Genomic DNA, 19937 nt, shown 5'->3' with positions numbered 1-19937 from the left:
CAACTAGTTTTTGTCATGAATTTTAACATGCATTCACTTGACATTTTCTCTTCTTTTTTATTTTAAATAAAAGCACGCTGGTAATAGAAAGCAATCATTAAAATGTAAGAGCATTCCATTGAAAAGAGTGTGTGTGTGTGTGTGTGTGTCAGTTTACATGTGATCGTTCGGTGTGAGGACACTATGTTCTCATGCATGTTACATTCAGCTAATCTAAACAAGTGTAAACAGAGACGGTGTCTGCTCTGGCTTTTCAACCAATAAGAGACATAATTTTTTACTTTTTCTCTTCAGAAGAAAATTGTCAAATTCTGTCTTCCAGAATCTCCAAACCGGACACGCTGTTGGGTTGTTTGCAGATTTTCCCCAGTTTTTAATTATGCAAAGTCCCAAAATTGTGTTTTATATATTTTATGCCTTTCCTTTTTGCTTTTAATCCAATGTGACTTTCCTTTCTGCCATGAAGAGGCTTGAGAGGAGCAGGCTGGCTCTAAATGTGGACACAATCTTCCTCTGGCTAATTATTTCCAGAGTCAATTATTAGGACATTAGAATTTGGCTTCCATCTCCTTCTAAAACTCTTTGAAAATTGCTGTCATTGATGTCCTTGTGAATGGAATAAATCTTGTACTGTGCGGCTGGGGGCATATTCTAAAAAAAGATTAGTGTGGTAGCTTTGCACGGTGTCTTGGCTTATTCCATATTTCGTGAATCCTTCAAAAACTGTTGGCTTTATCCCATTACTGCCACACAGGAATGCAGGATTTGTCTCCCCTGGCAGAAAAAGAGCATCTTTTTTTTTTTTGCAAAGCTTAAACCCGTTCCTTTTTTTTTTTTTTAAACTGTTTTGTCTGTCAGTTACTGTTGGTGAGCGTGTGTGATCATAGCAGCCTCCCCAGCACCACTCCCTCTCTACTCCTCGCTTCTCCTCTTAGAATCTCCAGGAAGCCCAGCTTTGTCAAGAACTCCAACCGCTGACGATCCGTAGGCTGCACCTCACAGAACACACCCTGAGAACCTGTATTAGAAAGTAAATGCCATTAACATTCTTTTTAACATTCCTCAGCTATAATAAGCCATTATCTACTCACCATTGGCCTTAAGTGCAGTGAGGAGCGTGGCGAGGAGGGTGCGACTGACGCTGATGTCGACCAGCTCTGGCAGGGCATCCAGGCGCAACTGGGAGGGGAAGTGATACAGCAAAGAGTCCGGGTACTCCCCTTGGTCTTCCTCCATCAGTTGGATCAAGTCCGAAAAAGAAGTTGTTGAGATATTACTCTGAAATATGAGATACAGCATAATTTGGCAGACATTTTTTAGCTTTAATGTTGGCACAGTTCCAAACAGCTGCTGCTCGTAGTAAAACAGTCGTTGAATGGGTGAATTTTCTGCACGTAAAATAATAGTAAGGTGATAAAAATAAATAAATAAGGGATTAAATAATGCAACGTTTTTGTGCTACCGAGCTACATCGATCATGTACATGGCAGATTTTCCATGCCAATTACGCGACAGGTTTGTCCTCAAATGCCAAATTCAAATCAGACACATTCTAGGAACCTTTGGGGTGGAAAAGGTCAGAATTCTCATGTCAACCTTTTCTGGTATTTGCTGTGTTTGGGTGTGATTGTTTTTACCAGAGTCTTTGAAATGACAGCTCCATCCATTAACCCTGCTTGCAAATGCAGGACATTCTCACCTGCGTGTTCCCAGATTTCAGAGGATATTTATCTCTCATGGCAGGTATCCAGCTGGCCTGGCATCGCTTGGCAAAGGAGCGGACGTCCAAGACGCCCAACACACAGCCACACACGCCCAGCTCGTCCTCCAGAATGAAGCCGTACTCGGGACATAACGCCAGACACGGGCCGAGACATCTAAAGACAGGAGAATAAAAATCCATCAAGGTTGTGTTTTTTTAAATTGGTATTGACTTACCACCCACCTGTCTCCTATGATGTCAGGGTGAGACGTGCTGGTCTCGTGACCACCCTGAGTCCTCAGATGGAACTGCCGTACCATCCGATACAACTCCACCTCCACACACAAAACAATGCCCCATCACAACGCGCCTTTCCTCAACCCACTAAATTCTTTTGTCAGTCTAATCTGTCCAAAATGCTCAATCCTGATTGTTCATTTTAGAATTATGCCGGAATTTTCCTTGCGTTGCGTGTCCACTGGTGCCTCTCACCTTGTCTTTCCCGTGGTAGGGCCTGATGTTGTACAGACGAGAGGTAGGGAAAAGAGGAGGCGGATGGGTGAAGAGTTCACTGCTGTTGCCTATCGGGAGGAGCATCTACGGACCACACACACACACAAAAACTGATCATGGGTGCGTGTTAACGTGAGTGTAAGAATATGTAAGAAGTAGACGATAGTCACAAAATGCACACCTGCACCTCCCCAGACACACCCCCTTTGAACACCCACGGTTCTGACTCCATCCCCAACACGTCAACCCCTGTGGACTTCCCACACCCTAACAGACAAGGACCAAATATCAGTCCGGTGACGAATGAAATGCCACTAAATGACTTCAATGTTATATATATTTTAAAGCACAGATAAGGGGCAGAGAGTTCAGAGGGCGGCTTTACTCACAATGGAGGCAGGTCTTCCAGCTGCCCAGGGTGGAGCTGTCACTCAACATTCGTCCATCTGAAGGAGACAGGTAAGTTGAGAATGTCAGTGATGTGGTATAAGACAGAGAGTACACTTGTTCTGTTTATATTGGCCCAAAGCTGTTGTACACTACACCATCCTACCATCTCTATCTGTGTTGTTACTCACCCAACCAGCATACGAAAGCCTTGGCCACCAGAGCCATGTTCCTCAGGTCCCAAACATAAGGGTAAAGGTCATAAAGCACTGCCCTGTTGGCCCCACCCACCACGCTACAGTGGAGTTGTGCTATGTCCTCACACAAGGACTGGAACCTGGAAGCCCGACCACGCCACTCCTCAACCTGAGACATTTTCAAAGAAACACAGCGTGAAAATTTAATCCTGGAACGCTCAGCCACGAGGATTGAACAGGAGATGTGTAGAGACCTGAGGTGGCGACTTCTTGTTGTTGGTGCTAACCAAATGGCAGTTACTTTTCAGCCAGGTCAGGTCTTGCAGTAATTTCTGGGCAGATGGGCCATGCTCGTGGGGAAGATAATGAAGACCAACCAACAGCCGCACCTGGGATTCACTCAGAAGGCCCTTCCCACTGCAGAGCCCTCGACCTTGGCCCTTCTGGTCCCTACTTCCACCTCCAGACCTGGATCCTGGAGGGGGTTGATGGCACTGACCAGACTGGTTTAACCGCTTCTTCTCCCCTTCTTGTCCTGGTCTCTCCTCCTTGGGTGAGGAGGGAGGCGAGCTGGAGTTCAGGGGGAAAACGGGGAGCCTGGCCGTGGCAGATGTTCCTCTCAAGGCAGAAGGGCACTCAACCCTGTCGGCCGTTTTGCAGCGAGATGGAGGAGCAGAGGAACGCTGCTCTGTTTGAGCACTCTGACGACCTGGAGCAGAAACAAACGCATTTAGAAGCCGGTCGTATTGAAAATGCTTCTACAATCCATTTTACAGTCACTGTCCAATATCAAGAATCTAAAATTACCTGCTTGTAGCGGTTGGTTGAGTTCCTCCATCCAGTCGCGTAACGCAGCAGACAGAGCTCTTTCAGGACAATACTCGCACATGTCATCTACAACACACAAAAGATGTGCTGTTACATGTGGTTATACAGCTCATATTCCAGCTCTTATCAACCACTTGGTCTATGCATTAAAGGGCTCGAATCCACCCCTCTCATTCCCAGCTTTCAAGCCCATTGCTGCTCCACAAAATCACCTACCCCTCTCTTTTCACTATTCTACTCCTTCTCCTTGATCTGGTGTTTTATCTGTTATTACCATTGCTTTTTACTCACTAGCCGTAATGTAATAAATATCACCAAAAACATTTTTCATTAGAAATCAACTGTACAGTGTTTTAGAAAGAAAGAACATTCATTTATTAACTCGACTTCCTTTTCCCTCACCTTTGTTCTCATCGTTACCAGTTCTGAACCAGCTTCCCAGTGAATGTAAAGGGATGTAATTGGCTTCAAATTCGCAGTTGGGGTTGAGGAGCAGGCCGCTTAGGTGGCCCCTGAGCTGAGGTTCTCGGCCCTTGAAGGGCCCCAGGAAGAGGCGTCTGGAATCGTAGTCGTTGGCATGCAGGTTGTCCCAGATGAGCGGGGGGCGTTGGAGGACGGACTCCACCTCGGCCAGATTGTCTAAAGACAGTTTCCTGGAAATGACCTTACTGCCTGCAGGGAGCAGCGGGACCAAAAGAATGACATTGGAGAGTTGGAAGAGAGGAGACAGAATACTGAAAAAATCAATAAGTGGCACATAATTGGGAGTAAGAGTTTGATTCTAAACCCTCCCTCTACAAGCATTTCTTGTTTAAGAAGTAACCATCTCAGTGTATTTGAGGTTTAACCACAATTCATTATGAATATTTAAGATCTTTGTACCAAAAAAGTGTCCGACAAGCAACAGGAACAAAGAACACAGGCAACAATGTGGTCAAGTATCTCACCTGTCCACACCACTGTTATACTGGGCAGCAGGTCTTCTCCTACTGTCTGCAGATATGGAGACTTTGAAACACTGGGAGAACACAGTGAATCACAATATTCTGAAGGAAAAAAGAAGTGAGAACTACAGTAAATTTACATGTAAAGCTGATAAAAACTGTGCAGCTTGACTCCTGCAAATTCTTACCTGTGGGGCAGAATAGGAAGACAGGTGGTTCACCCAAGAACCGATAGACCTCGTTGGTTACAAAGACCTGAGCGTGGGCGAATGAAGAGAAGGCCTCGCTGTCGGCCTGGCACAAGGAGTGATCGATGTCATCGAACAGGATGGCGAATGCCTGGCAACCCAGGTCTGACACCTGCAGAGAGGGTGTCATGTATTTGAGGGTGAGAAAGGGAGAACATCAGGTTCCCGCCACCCCGGTGGGCCTGTACCTGTCTCAACTTGCGTTTGAGCAGGGTCACGTCAGAGGAGGACGAGAAGACGATGTCCTGACCCGGTGACAGAGCGTAAACGAACCTCAGGCCTCGGGACTGGGCCTCGGCAATGAGCGTACGTAGCTGACCTGAGAAAAAGAGAACACTTTTTTAACTGCGGGACTCTTGATCATCAACATGTGGTACGTCTGTCTTCCTGTATGTTTCATGCTTGAGCTGGCTAACTGTCCACGTTCATATTGGTGCTGACGATCTTTGTGTCCCCAGAAGTACTGAGAGCTAAATGTTTAATTCCAATGTTCTTACCCTCCTCATCTGGAGAATAGGCTTCTCTCCACAAAAGTCTGTGTTTCAGGTCATCTTTTGGGCCGTACAGGTATGTGTTCAAGCCCCAATTCTGCATCCTGATATATAGAAAAACAGACAGAGGGCCTTTATCAGTACTGTTGTTATGTTACTGCAATTATTTCTTCAATAAATCTATCGTACAGAAAGATTTAACAGCTAAAAGGTCAACACAGCATTCTAAAGGATAAATATTGTGCAGCTACTCATGATGTTATGCTCAGATATAGTTTTTATAGGTATAGCAACTGTTGCTGTCATATTTATATCTCAAACAGAAATAGCGAAAAATAAATAGAAAAGAACAAGAGAAAATAGACACAACTGTATTGATCGAGAAGCTCTGTGACTGCTTCAGTTACAGGAAATGGCCTTCAAGTACCCACATAAAGAGAGGACGGGACTAGGAGTGAAACAATCACTCTGACACACACACACACACACACACACACGCAACACCTCTCTGAACACAAACCAGTTCACATCTTCCTTCTCATTTGTGGGCGGGTGTTGTTATCCCTCTTTCATTTCCTGGACAGATGGTCTAAAAGTCGCCTCCACCAGGCTGCTACCTACCTCACTTAAAATGCACACACGCGCACCCTCACACACACACACTCAGCTTCACTCTGCCAGAGCAGCACAACATTTAGCGTATGAATTTTGCCTGCGTGCCACCCTCCGAGTCTGAAAACGTCGGATGGATATTTATAAATCCTGAGCCCACACACGCAGGTTCGGCACAGGTTTTTGGAAATAATATTCATCTTCAAGTCTTAATAAGCTAAACTGATGCTCACATACATGAATTATAATGTACAGAGAGAAAGAGAGAGAGAGTTTGATGGTTCTAGGATAAAAACTGTCGTATATGTAACATCTAGGCAGAGAGCAGAGGGAACAAAAGTTCCCCTGGGACATTTGCTGTTGCTATTATCTGTTGCTCTGTAAAACTGTGTCATGGTTCTCTGTGGCCCTTTATGACGTTCTTATCTAGAGTCGGTTGCTTTGAGTCCCAAACAATCAGTGTTCATGTAACAAAAGCTGAGGAAAAGGGGGCTTTTTATTTTGATGACTCAAGAATCCCTCTTTATCACAGGTACTTACAGAACAGCTAGAGTGTCAGGGTGCTCTAAATCTCTACAAACAAGCCAAGTTTCCCCTTAGACGCCTCTGTATTCTCAGCAGAGTGCCGAGCCTTTTGTGTGATGACCCAGCACGCAATGGGACGCCGCCAGTGGAGACACAAACACTGGATAAAATAGGCGCGGATTATCTCTGGCTGCTACTGTAGGAAGCAGCTGTCACCAGCCATGTGTGGGGGTGATCTTAAACTTAATGTACATATCATCTGATGTCATATGCTGCCTAATTAAGTCTGTTCACATCCATATATTCCTTCTGTAGCCAGATGTGTATCAGCACTCTTATCAGTAGGTCCACCTAAAGTATGTATTGCCGACTGGTTATCAACCGCATGTACTGGCAGGAAAGGTGCGATTTATCTATGTGTGAGTGATTGATTTGTCCAATTGGAAATGTCACAGGGACAAGGAAATAAACTCCGTGAATGAGATAAGACATTATTCTTACTAAAAGACTCTTTCACTCTCCCGAAATTTGAATGTGTTCAAGAGGCAATAAAATAATCAAGATTAATAGAGCAAATATTGGCAAGAAAATGAGCTGACTATAACACGTGATCAGTTTACATTTTTTTCAGCCTTATTATAATTTAGCAACGTCAAATGCTTCATTTAATTGCCTTAGTTATGATAATATCCCTTTAATCTCCTGCCATTATTGATCTCAATGAACTATAGAGCCATTTTAATCTTTAATTCTCTTTCTCTCCCCGTCCACTTAAAGCACGACAGCCATGCGATGGCTGCCCACTCGCTCCCCTTCCTGTCACACATGGCTCCACCTCAGCAGGGCGCACGAGTCTGCCCTTTACCGTAGAGTCATCCTGCGTCACTCATTTCTCCCACTGAAATGGAGGCGAGCAGCTGGGTTCAGCCCACAGGCGTCAGGCCGGAAGCGTCACAATACTGATGAGGCAAAAAGTCGTGGTACAACATTCCCCTAGTTAAGCATGACACAGTGAATACGCAAGAGAGGGGAGACCTGCTTACCATTGGAAGAGAACCTTCCTCTGATCCATAGACCAAGGCCTCCCATAGAAACCTGGAGGAGAAAAGGGAAAAATGAATGAGTGTACACATGAGAGGCCTTTGATTGGCCCTAAAAGCTGATCCTGCAAGGTCAAATTGGCTATTTGACAACTACAAATGCAGTATTCATCTACAAACTGACATCTATGCCTTCTAAAGATGATATAAATTCACAGAATCACAGTGACTTTGATCCGATGTCACAGGTAATCCTCAGCATTTCGTGTCGTTGGGGCGTTTTTATACACCGCCACCACCACTGTTCGACACTGTTGGCGGACGTAGTCACGGTTCTGAACAGAGACAGGAGCTCTTCTGCCAGAGACATGGTCACATTTCCTCTGCGTAAGGCAGAGGCATTATTCATCTCCAGCTACCCCCTCCATCACATTTTCTATTTTTAGAAATGAGAGCATTGTCAGTGTCCTGCGTCCTGTTTTTTAATACAGTAGTATCGCTGCAATGTGGCTGGATGCATGCAATGTGTGTGTGTGTACATTAAGTACATCAGATCGGCTAAACCGCTTTCGCCAACATGCCCAGCAGGGAGGCTAATGTTCATCTACTGTCTGTTGATGTATGCATCTGTGAGGATGTGTGTCAGGCAGCCCCTTCCCCGCCCTCACACACACACACACACACACACACACACCTGCTAGGCAATAGCCAATTACTACCTCTGGATGCCACTACATGGGGCCGAGGTAACGCCTGTAATTAGTAACATGGTGTGTGTATGTTTGTACAACATCTGGTCTCTCATCATGAGATATCATAATTCAAAGGGGCTGTAAACACAGATCAGAAGTCAGAGCGCGTCCATCACCATCGGCAAAATCATTTGTGCATCTGTTTACACGAGTATGATTACGATGTTTTCCCTGAAAGACGTGTGTATGCCTTGTCATCATCAATTCTGGATCCTTCTATGTCATTGTCGTGAACAGCGGCCGTAAGCCGGCGTTTATCACCTTTAACCCAGCATCACAGGTGCTCTTGGTGGCAGCCTAACAACTGTCCTCACTGTTATGATCTTGTTTTCGTCATTAATAATGCAAAAGTGCAACAGCATTTTCCATCATTACTACTGTCATTAATTAGAAAAACACTGCCACAGCTTCTCTGTGCACACGTAGGCCTGCCATCCTCACATTCACCTTTATTGGCTCTCTCATTATCTTCAGTGTCAGTCACTGCCCTATTTTTTCCACATCCTTGGGCTTCAGCTTTTGAAGCAGACATTACTGTCAGAATCTTCACATCTCCATTTCAAGCATGACTGATTAGCATCTTCACCTCCTTTTATCTTTGCAACCTCAAGTTCAAATACACCCTACCACTCCCCCGTGCCCCCACACCTACGAAAATGGCGCACTGCAATATATAGGTCAATTACTGGAGTATCCAACATCCTCCTCCAGAAGCAAATAATAATAAAATTATTATCTACGTGATCCAGTATCGCAGACGGCCGAGCTTACCTTCCACCACCCCACAAAGAAACCGCTTCTTCTCTTCCATCCCCGCCGCGGCACCGCTGCCTCCCTCCGGCTCCAGTCGCTCCCCGCACAGGCGAGGGGAAATAAGATGCTCTCCCCGGCTCCTGGTTCAGATGGCTGCGAGAGTCTTCATGCTTTCCTCGATCTGCCTCCACCACCGCCACCCCCTCTTCGCTTCCCTCTGCACATCACTGAATTCTCGTGGTGCATTCACGTGCCCAGCGAAAGCGCTGTACCCCCAGCCCTCCTTAAACCAAAGAAGCTAAATACGCTCTTAGAAAATATGCATTGCGTTTTCAAAAGCACGTACTGTTTGGTATCTTAAGTGGAATTCTGTTAATTATCTTACATTATATTTAACGTGGCAAGCGAATGTGGTTTTGAGTTTAAACAGTAGTTACCTTTTCCCCAATTTTGTTAACGAGACCTAAAGCTGAAGGCAGCTAACGTCATTAGTTGCGCTTTCGTGTTTTATTATTTAGAAGAAATACTTACGACGTGGCTCAGCTAACTTTGTAAGAGCATTCTTCCGCTTATTTTAGGACAAAAATAGAATATAGTAGCTATATGTTGATATCGTTGTCACAAATCAAAATATATGGTCAATAAACTTAGATAAATGTCTTAACTTACACTTTAACGCTACTAGTTTACTTATATCTAAAGCATTTACTTTTGTTGTGTTTCACAAAAGCGATTTTTCCGCTAACCGTGAAGGGAGCATCTGCCTCCGATTCCATGCTGTTCTACTGGCGCCGCCAAGTCAAGGTAGCAGGTGCGTGCGAACCTCTCACACCTTTCAATTTTCAAAAACACTCTTCACAAGGTTGTGGGCCATAAACATCAGAAATGGCAAAATCATCACTGATGCCCTGTTCACAGTGAGTCTGGAGATGCTGTGGAGAACATTCTGCTGCCAGTAACATCCTCCAGCATGACCATCGTGGTGTTTCCTCTTTTTAGACGGGCCTGCTGAGTTTTCAGCTGAACCTAACTCTGCTTGTTGGCTTTTGCTGCTGCTCCAGCTTGTTTCTTTACTTGTGTGTGTAAACACACAAGAGCCAGGCACAGGAGCAGTGGGCAGCACTTTACTTGTTGGGTTGGGATTCCAACCGGAAACCCTCCAGTTACAAGACCATTTAAAATTAATCTTATTAAGTTTTATATGCAGTTGAACCGGACTGTTAAGTAAAATGTGTTGGTGAAACTAAAATGTACATATATATTTAGAAATCCGCTCTGTATGTTGTTGCTCAAATAAGAAAAGTTCTATACTCTCCTTGAACTACACTATTTCTCCTCTGTAAAACCTGAAAGACAACAAGGTTTTAGTGCATGGGGAAAAGGTATGTTCAGCACCAAGGTATGGGTGTTAGGTAACTAAGGAAGTAACTTACAGGATGAAGTGGTGTGACTGGGTTTTGACTGTACTTATATCTCTGGGTGTACTTAAATACTATGTCGCTGCAGGTGTTCACATGTCTTGGATGTGTTGTTTGATTTTTTTGATATAATTATTGATATGGTGTGCTGTTTGTGAGAATACATTAGGTATTTTTGTCTGGTCTACAACAACTGGATGAGTACATGGGTAGAATGACAAGTTTGTGTCCCCTTTGTGGTCATGTTGCACTTCTAACCACAAGGGACAGAAAATCAACAGCACCAATGAATGAGGCAATTCAGCTTTTAGATTGATTTAAATTTGTCATAGAGTGTGTCATTTTGTGAAAGGCTGTTAGAAGTTATCATTAAATATCATAACCTGACCTCTAATTAGAATGAAAACCCCCTCATGCCTATACTGTACACGACAGCCTATAATTAAAAAAAGAAATAAACAACTTATTGTATATTAACCTTTTCGTAAATTTGAATCCTAATATACATTATATCAGCTAACTCAGACCGTAGCTCCGACTTTCCATGGTAACCTTCAGACTACTGCGACTCTATCTTCTGTAAACCATCCGTGAACTGTGAATACAGTTTCATTATTGTTGAAGTAATGGTTGATTTATTATTAATAGAATCACATAATCCAAATAAGCTGCAAAGATAAGGAACAGGGCAGTGTAAGTTACATAGTGTCAAAAAACTAACAGCAAAGGGAAAATCCCATAGACGCTTTAACATCTGCTTCCTTAAACCTGAGCACTTCTTAGAGACGGGAAGAGCTGTATAATTACAGTGCTACTCTGTGAGGTAAGAAAAGAATGTTGTTCCGTAGTTTTCTATAGTAAAAAAAATCTACAAGACAGTAAACATGTTAAATTAACTGAGTTGAAAATTCGAGAAATGTAATGTTAGAGATCGGGTAAGAGATGCTTCTGGTGTCTTTTCCAAGGTAAAACAGGTAGCATGTTAAACAGGTTGGGTTTAACTTCACCTGCATTCTTTTCATTCAGAGTGGGAATTGAAGCCACTAAGGTGACAAGTCAAGCTTACCCTTCCTGATTCCTGCACAACAACTTGTTTTTCTTACCAGAGATTTCAAAGTCAATTGAAAGTGACTTGAAGAGGACAAACAGCATTAATACCATGTACTGAGGGATCAGTACTGGTCAGCGGTGGTCTTTATTTCTTACTGAGGAAACACTGAGAGGGTGAGTAATAACATTTTGTGTAATATCTATGTACATTCAATGATAAAAGTTTAAGTATTCAGAAAGAAATGTGTATTTTCATTTTTATTTTCAAAGATTTGACTCATGGATTATGGACTGGTCACCTTTGTCCTCGCTGGTTGGTGCCATTTTTAAATAGTCTCTTTATATGTCTTTCCACACCACCTGTAATCTCCACTGCTTATGTTATATTTGTTAAGTCGTCGAAGACAGCTCTGTCGTAACAGTTTAATTCATAAATTGTGACCGTGTCTATTTATATTCCTTTATGTTCTTTAGAATAGGTTGTGAGACAGACTGAAACTTGATAGGGTTGAGATTGTTCATGTATTTGACAGTTAAATGAGACGGCTATTCAGGTTCAGTGAACACCTGCAGGGAAGTAAAGCGGAATAATGACCAAACAGTCATCACTCCCTCTGCATTAATAATCTTTCCTTTTTTATTTTGTAGGAACACTGGTGAGCGCTGCCGCTCAGACTCGACAGTACCTTTTTGTCAGCACTGAGCTGATCTGGACCGAAGCCCAGACGTTCTGTAGAAACAACTTCACCGACCTGGCAACAATAGAAAACACAGCCGACGTCGGTGCCGTTCTCAACACCACAGCGCATAATGGTGAGTTTTTAAATTCCTTCATTGATATATGTCGAGCATGCACGCTTCCACACAGCCACTTACAGTCCAACCTGAAGACGTGTTTCAGTTTGGATTAAAGCACTTTAACGAATCCTCTTTGAACAGGCAAAGCTTGGATAGGTCTACACGACGAGTTGATAAACAGCTGGAGTTGGTCCCTGGAGAACAGCAACTTCTATGGCGCTGGAGAAGCAAACTTCAGAAACTGGAATATTTCAGAGCCCGACAATTTTAATGGCCAGGAGTATTGCGTGGCGCTGTTTGGCGGAAGTCCAAACTTTGGCACTTGGGGAGATGTCAACTGCACTGTCCGCTACCGTTTTATCTGTTACCGCGGTGAGTTCTGTTACAGTCTGAAAATGGATCGCGAATTAGAAGGTTTAGGTAGTGATCAAAAAGTATTTATGTTTAGATGCTTCTCTACTCTTTCACTAGTCCTGGAACCACCAAAAAATCTAGTCTGACATTCCAGTTAACAAATCATCAATATCTTTTCAGGTTTACATAATGTAACCCCGTCCTTCATCAAAATATATCAATACCTTAGTTGGTATGATGCTCAGACATACTGCAGGGAGAACTATGATGACCTGGCAAGGTACAACACACACTTGTACATTTTTTTTATGACTTAAAAGGTTATAAAAGTATTTTTTGTCCTTCCTGATAATCACCATTGTATGATTGTAATCATTGTGAAAACAAGCTTTTTTGTATGTGTGTGTCTCATGAGACCATGATAACAATGTTATTTAACACCAAGAGGGTTTGGAGGTTTAACCTACAAGAGAATAGGGGCAGGAACTTTACAGTTTTTTTCAAGGACAGATGGCAACTACATTTCAGAGGGAAAAGAACAAAAGTGAAAGAAGGATTTAGAGAGTCGTTCCTTTTTAGCGAAAATTAGATTGAACTGGGTTGTAGGTAAATATTAATAAGCAGTGGGTATGCTTGTTTTCCTCTTACTAAGACCCAATATTTTTTTCAAAGCATACGGAATCATACAGAAAATGCAGTCATTACATCCCTGGCGGGTGCTGACATTGTGTGGATCGGGCTGCACCGGGACAAACAGTGGTCAGACGGCAGCCCCTCAAAGTTTCGCTACTGGGCCCCTGGACAGCCAGACTCTGGTGACGAGGAGTGTGTGACAACGGCGTTCAATAACTCAGGCCTGTGGTCTGACGATAACTGCTCGCTCAGTTTTCCTTTCATCTGTTACAAAACAAGTAATGTACCGTCTATTGTGTATTTCTGCTCACACACTACACTCGTCAGACGTGGCACATAGGCAATGGTGTAAAATAATCCAAGCTACCCGCCCAGTCAGGAGGTGAGGAGTTTAATTGAAAGAAGTAATTATACTTTGAAGTTACCTTTTGTCATGCTGAGGGTTATAATGATCCTTATTACACAGGAACTAAACACAAAAACACGCAGATATAATAGGTCACAGGTAAATTACATTACATAGACTGTCCCTAAAGCAATCCACCGCTGCATTAAGCTTCTGTCCGATTTTGTCCTTCATCTTTCAGTTCTGCCAAATGCAGCAAACCTGAAATTAGTCCAAAGAAATGAGACGGCTCTAACTCTACAATGGGATCGAGTGAAATTTAACGTCAGCTTCATTCTGCAGTCTGGCAGTAGAAAGATGACCATCCTGGTCCCATATGGAAATGGACCCATATCCTACACGGTCTCGTCTCTGACTCCCGGAACTCAATACACCTTCATTCTCTTCTCTGTTCTTGACAATATCACAAGCAGTGGAGTAAACATTACTGCAGTAACTGGTAAGAAAACTCTTTACCAGTTTACTTTTTTTAGATTCAGATTCCTTTATTTGTCCCACACGGGGAAATTAACAGCGCAACAGCAGCAAAAGCATGCAGAAAAATCTTGAAATAAGAATAGAAAATAAATAAAAAAGGATGTATGGATATAATAATCCAAGATCCAAGATTTTTCATGATTAATTTGGTAGTGGGACAGTAATCTGGTTAACTGTGTTTTCTTTCTTTCCAGCTCCCCTGAACACAGACAGCTTCAGTCTAACTGGACAAAATGAGACCAGCATCAGTCTGCAGTGGAATAAAGTCAACAACCACAGTTTTCATCTGTACTTTTATGCTGCACTTTATGGTGCACATATAACCGTTCTTCAACCTGATGGACCTGGACCAGTGAATTACACAGTCTCTGGTCTCATTGCTGGAACTGAGTACACATTCACGCTCGTCACTGTGTTTAACGGGGTCACCAGCAGAGGAGCCACTTTGAGAGCAAGCACAGGTAGGATGGTTAACTTCGGTACTTTCGGTATCTGATTTTTTTGAACATAATTTATAGAATGTGTTTAGGTGGCTGAGTCTGTTGCAGATATTCTAAATGAAGCATATTTCTGAAATGCAAATGAATTTTTCTGTCCCATTTTTAAATTGAAAAAAAAATAAAAATTCATCTTTCTGAACTTTACTGACAGAATCATTAAACACCAATAAAGAAAACATAACTTCACTGTTTATTTTTTCATTTTTTTATATGGTATTTTTTTTTGGGGGGGGGAATCCTTTATTCACATAAAGTAAAAATTACCCATCAACATCAATCAAGCTTTTTCTGTCAGCCTGACGTTGCAAACACAATATAATTTTATCCTTTGTTTTCACCACCTTTAAACAGTCAGCTTCACTACAACTACAGGTGGGATAAATACAGATTTTTTAGGTTATAATGGACTTCTTTTGGATTCAATGGAATCTTTTGAGCATCTTATTTGTGCTGATGTTGAAATTTTGTATTCTGATGTAGATAAAATGTAAAAATAAACTTGAATTTAGCCATTTCAGAATATATAAGAACTCTATTATCTTGAATCAAGTGTCTTTTATTATGCTCTGTATTGCAGAAATTAGATTACATATTACTTCTGTTACAATTACAATCACAAACATGTAAAAAAAAAGGCAAAAACAAAATAACAGCAACAAACACTGTGACATATTTTTACTCTATTTTTACTTGGCCTGCTCTCTTTTCCAGCTCCCCTATACACAACCAGTGGGGTCACTCTGACTGCTGTCACAGGTCAGATACAGTTTTTTATTCAATTATTAATATTTTCTTCAGATTTTGTCACGTAAAAATAAGGATAATGACTTGACTAGCCTTTTATACACATAAAATTGAATTATATTGATACACGGATGGAAAATTAAAACCAATTTCAAAGAGTTTTGTGGAAAAAGTTCAATTTATCACCTGATTTCTTGTCTGTTTTCAGCTCAAGCAAACACAGACAGCTTTTATACAAATAAAATTGAATTATATTGATACACAGATGGAAAATGAAACCTAATTTTAAAGAGTTTTGTGGAAAAAGTCCAATTTATCACCTGATTTCATGTCTGTTTTCAGCTCCAGCAAATACAGACAGATTTATACAAATAAAATTAAATTTTATTGATACACAGATGGAAAATGAAACCTAATTTTAAAGAGTTTTGTGGAAAAAGTCCAATTTATCGCCTGATTTCATGTCTGTTTTCAGCTCCAGCTAACACAGACAGCTTTTATACACATAAAAGCGAATTATATTGATACACAGATGGAAAATGAAACCTAATTTTAAAGAGCTTTGTGGAAAAAGTCCAGTTTATCACCTGATTTCATGTCTGTTTTCAGCTCCCCTGAACACAGACAACTTTTATACACATAAAATTAAATTATATTGATACACAGATGGAAAATGAAACCTAATTTTAAAGAGTTTTGTGGAAAAAGTCCAATTTATCACCTGATTTCATGTCTGTTTTCAGCTCCAGCAAACACAGACAGCTTCAGTCTAACTGGACAAAATGAGACCAGCATCAGTCTGCAGTGGAATAAAGTCAACAACCACAGTTTTATTCTGCAGTTTAATGGTACACAGATAAAGGTTCTTCCACCTGATGGACCTGGACCAGTGAATTACACAGTCTCTGGTCTCAGAGCTGGAACTGAGTACATATTCACGATCTTCACTGTGGTTAATAGGGTCAACAGCACAGGGGTCAATCTGACTGCTGTCACAGGTCAGATACAGTTTTTTATTCAATTATAAACATTTTCTTCAAAATTTATCATGTATAAATAAGGATAATGACTTGACTAGCCTTTTATACACATAAAATTGAATTATATTGATACACAGATGGAAAACACAACCCAATTTCAAAGAGTTTTGTGGAAAAAGTTCAATTCATCACCTGATTTCATGTCTGTTTTCAGCTCCAGCAAACACAGACAGCTTTTATACACATAAAATTGAATTATATTGATACACAGATGGAAAACACAACCCAATTTCAAAGAGTTTTGTGGAAAAAGTTCAATTCATCACCTGATTTCTTGTCTGTTTTCAGCTCAAGCAAATACAGACAGCTTTTATACACATAAAAGTGAATTATATTGATACACAGATGGAAAATGAAACCTAATTTTAAAGAGTTTTGTGGAAAAAGTCCAATTTATCACCTGATTTCTTGTCTGTTTTCAGCTCCAGCAAACACAGACAGCTTCAGTCTAACTGGACAAAATGAGACCAGCATCAGTCTGCAGTGGAATAAAGTCAACAACCACAGTTTTATTCTGCAGTTTAATGGTTCAGTGATAAACGTTCTTCCACCTGATGGACCTGGACCAGTGAATTACACAGTCTCTGGTCTCAGAGCTGGAACTGAGTACATATTCACGCTCTTCACTGAGGTTAATGGGGTCAACAGCACAGGGGTCAATCTGACTGCTGTCACAGGTCAGATACAGTTTTTTATTCAATTATAAGCATTTTCTTCAAATTTTGTCATGTAAAAATAAGGATAATGACTTGACTAGCCTTTTATACACATAAAATTGAATTATATTGAAAAAAAGATGGAAAACACAACCCAATTTTAAAGAGCTTTGTGGAAAAAGTTCAATTCATCACCTGATTTCATGTCTGTTTTCAGCTCCAGCAAACACAGACAGCTTTTATACACATAAAATTGAATTATATTGATACACAGATGGAAAACACAACCCAATTTCAAAGAGTTTTGTGGAAAAAGTTCAATTCATCACCTGATTTCTTGTCTGTTTTCAGCTCAAGCAAATACAGACAGCTTTTATACACATAAAAGTGAATTATATTGATACACAGATGGAAAATGAAACCTAATTTTAAAGAGTTTTGTGGAAAAAGTCCAATTTATCACCTGATTTCTTGTCTGTTTTCAGCTCCAGCAAACACAGACAGCTTCAGTCTAACTGGACAAAATGAGACCAGCATCAGTCTGCAGTGGAATAAAGTCAACAACCACAGTTTTATTCTGCAGTTTAATGGTTCAGTGATAAACGTTCTTCCACCTGATGGACCTGGACCAGTGAATTACACAGTCTCTGGTCTCAGAGCTGGAACTGAGTACATATTCACGCTCTTCACTGAGGTTAATGGGGTCAACAGCACAGGGGTCAATCTGACTGCTGTCACAGGTCAGATACAGTTTTTTATTCAATTATAAGCATTTTCTTCAAATTTTGTCATGTAAAAATAAGGATAATGACTTGACTAGCCTTTTATACACATAAAATTGAATTATATTGAAAAAAAGATGGAAAACACAACCCAATTTTAAAGAGCTTTGTGGAAAAAGTTCAATTCATCACCTGATTTCATGTCTGTTTTCAGCTCCAGCAAACACAGACAGCTTTTATACACATAAAATTGAATTATATTGATACACAGATGGAAAACACAACCCAATTTCAAAGAGTTTTGTGGAAAAAGTTCAATTCATCACCTGATTTCTTGTCTGTTTTCAGCTCAAGCAAATACAGACAGCTTTTATACACATAAAAGTGAATTATATTGATACACAGATGGAAAATGAAACCTAATTTTAAAGAGTTTTGTGGAAAAAGTCCAATTTATCACCTGATTTCTTGTCTGTTTTCAGCTCCAGCAAACACAGACAGCTTCAGTCTAACTGGACAAAATGAGACCAGCATCAGTCTGCAGTGGAATAAAGTCAACAACCACAGTTTTATTCTGCAGTTTAATGGTACACAGATAAAGGTTCTTCCACCTGATGGACCTGGACCAGTGAATTACACAGTCTCTGGTCTCAGAGCTGGAACTGAGTACATATTCACGCTCTTCACTGTGGTTAATGGGGTCAACAGCACAGGGGTCAATCTGACTGCTGTCACAGGTCAGATACAGTTTTTTATTCAATTATAAACATTTTCTTCAAAATTTATCATGTATAAATAAGGATAATGACTTGACTAGCCTTTTATACACATAAAATTGAATTATATTGATACACAGATGGAAAACACAACCCAATTTCAAAGAGTTTTGTGGAAAAAGTTCAATTCATCACCTGATTTCATGTCTGTTTTCAGCTCCAGCAAACACAGACAGCTTTTATACACATAAAATTGAATTATATTGATACATAGATGGAAAATGAAACCTAATTTTAAAGAGTTTTGTGGAAAAAGTCCAATTTATCACCTCATTTCATGTCTGTTTTCAGCTCCAGCAAACACAGACAGCTTCAGTCTAACTGGACAAAATGAGACCAGCATCAGTCTGCAGTGGAATAAAGTCAACAACCACAGTTTTATTCTGCAGTTTAATGGTACACAGATAAAGGTTCTTCCACCTGATGGACCTGGACCAGTGAATTACACAGTCTCTGGTCTCAGAGCTGGAACTGAGTACATATTCACGCTCTTCACTGAGGTTAATGGGGTCAACAGCACAGGGGTCAATCTGACTGCTGTCACAGGTCAGATACAGTTTTTTATTCAATTATAAACATTTTCTTCAAATTTTATCATGTATAAATAAGGATAATGACTTGACTAGCCTTTTATACACATAAAATTGAATTATATTGAAAAAAAGATGGAAAACACAACCCAATTTTAAAGAGCTTTGTGGAAAAAGTTCAATTCATCACCTGATTTCATGTCTGTTTTCAGCTCCAGCGGACACAGACAGCTTTTATACACATAAAATTGAATTATATTGATACACAGATGGAAAACACAACCCAATTTCAAAGAGTTTTGTGGAAAAAGTTCAATTCATCACCTGATTTCATGTCTGTTTTCAGCTCCAGTGAACACAGACAGCTTTTATACACATAAAATTGAATTATATTGATACACAGATGGAAAACACAACCCAATTTCAAAGAGTTTTGTGGAAAAAGTTCAATTTATCACCTGATTTCTTGTCTGTTTTCAGCTCCAGCAAATACAGACAGCTTTTATACACATAAAAGTGAATTATATTGATACACAGATGGAAAATGAAACCTAAGTTTAAAGAGTTTTGTGGAAAAAGTCCAATTTATCACCTGATTTCATGTCTGTTTTCAGCTCCAGCAAACACAGACAGCTTTTATACACATAAAAGTGAATTATATTGATACACAGATGGAAAATGAAACCTAAGTTTAAAGAGTTTTGTGGAAAAAGTCCAATTTATCACCTGATTTCATGTCTGTTTTCAGCTCCAGCAAATACAGACAGATTTATACAAATAAAATTAAATTTTATTGATACACAGATGGAAAATGAAACCTAATTTTAAAGAGTTTTGTGGA

General features: G+C 40.7%; 2 protein-coding genes and 1 long non-coding RNA gene across 4 annotated transcripts; 2 read left to right on the top strand and 1 right to left on the bottom strand.

Annotated features, from left to right (window-relative positions):
* Nucleotides 1–60: 60 nt before the first annotated feature.
* On the bottom strand, nt 61–9202 carry LOC101067324 (protein O-GlcNAcase). 2 transcript variants are annotated; one of them, XM_003966837.2, is made up of 17 exons: nt 9011–9202; nt 7491–7542; nt 5317–5414; nt 5008–5138; nt 4760–4931; nt 4575–4673; nt 4030–4299; nt 3607–3693; nt 3054–3508; nt 2794–2968; nt 2605–2661; nt 2397–2482; nt 2195–2299; nt 1946–2037; nt 1700–1877; nt 1092–1278; nt 61–1018 (listed from the first exon to the last, which is right to left on the bottom strand). In XM_003966837.2, exons 1-17 carry the CDS (start codon nt 9048–9050, stop codon nt 882–884), a joined length of 2421 nt encoding a protein of 806 aa, XP_003966886.2. In that variant the 5' UTR covers nt 9051–9202; the 3' UTR covers nt 61–881. The 2 variants fall into 2 exon arrangements, with proteins under 2 accessions (XP_003966886.2, XP_029696402.1); XM_029840542.1 differs by having other exon boundaries at nt 1092–1236.
* A 126-nt stretch (nt 9203–9328) lies between these two features.
* LOC115250744 (uncharacterized) lies at nt 9329–10036 on the top strand. Its single transcript, XR_003889322.1, has 3 exons — nt 9329–9543; nt 9723–9803; nt 9911–10036. It is a non-coding gene; the product is annotated as an uncharacterized lncRNA (long non-coding RNA).
* Nucleotides 10037–11235: 1199 nt separating this feature from the next.
* Nucleotides 11236–16159, top strand: LOC105416830 (uncharacterized; the record flags this gene model as incomplete). The annotated part of the gene is made up of 10 exons (XM_029840543.1): nt 11236–11634; nt 11731–11773; nt 12109–12273; nt 12400–12630; nt 12793–12892; nt 13285–13523; nt 13833–14090; nt 14323–14589; nt 15340–15384; nt 16116–16159. Coding segments are annotated over exons 2-10 (1383 nt in total), but the record flags the coding sequence as incomplete, so codon positions are not given.
* Between the last annotated feature and the right edge of the window lie 3778 nt (nt 16160–19937).

This window comes from Takifugu rubripes, chromosome 8 (genome assembly GCF_901000725.2).
Source record: "Takifugu rubripes chromosome 8, fTakRub1.2, whole genome shotgun sequence".
Classification (NCBI taxonomy): Eukaryota; Metazoa; Chordata; class Actinopteri; order Tetraodontiformes; family Tetraodontidae; genus Takifugu; species Takifugu rubripes.
Note: the sequence above shows the minus strand (reverse complement) of the source record. Positions and strands in the feature narration are given on the sequence as shown.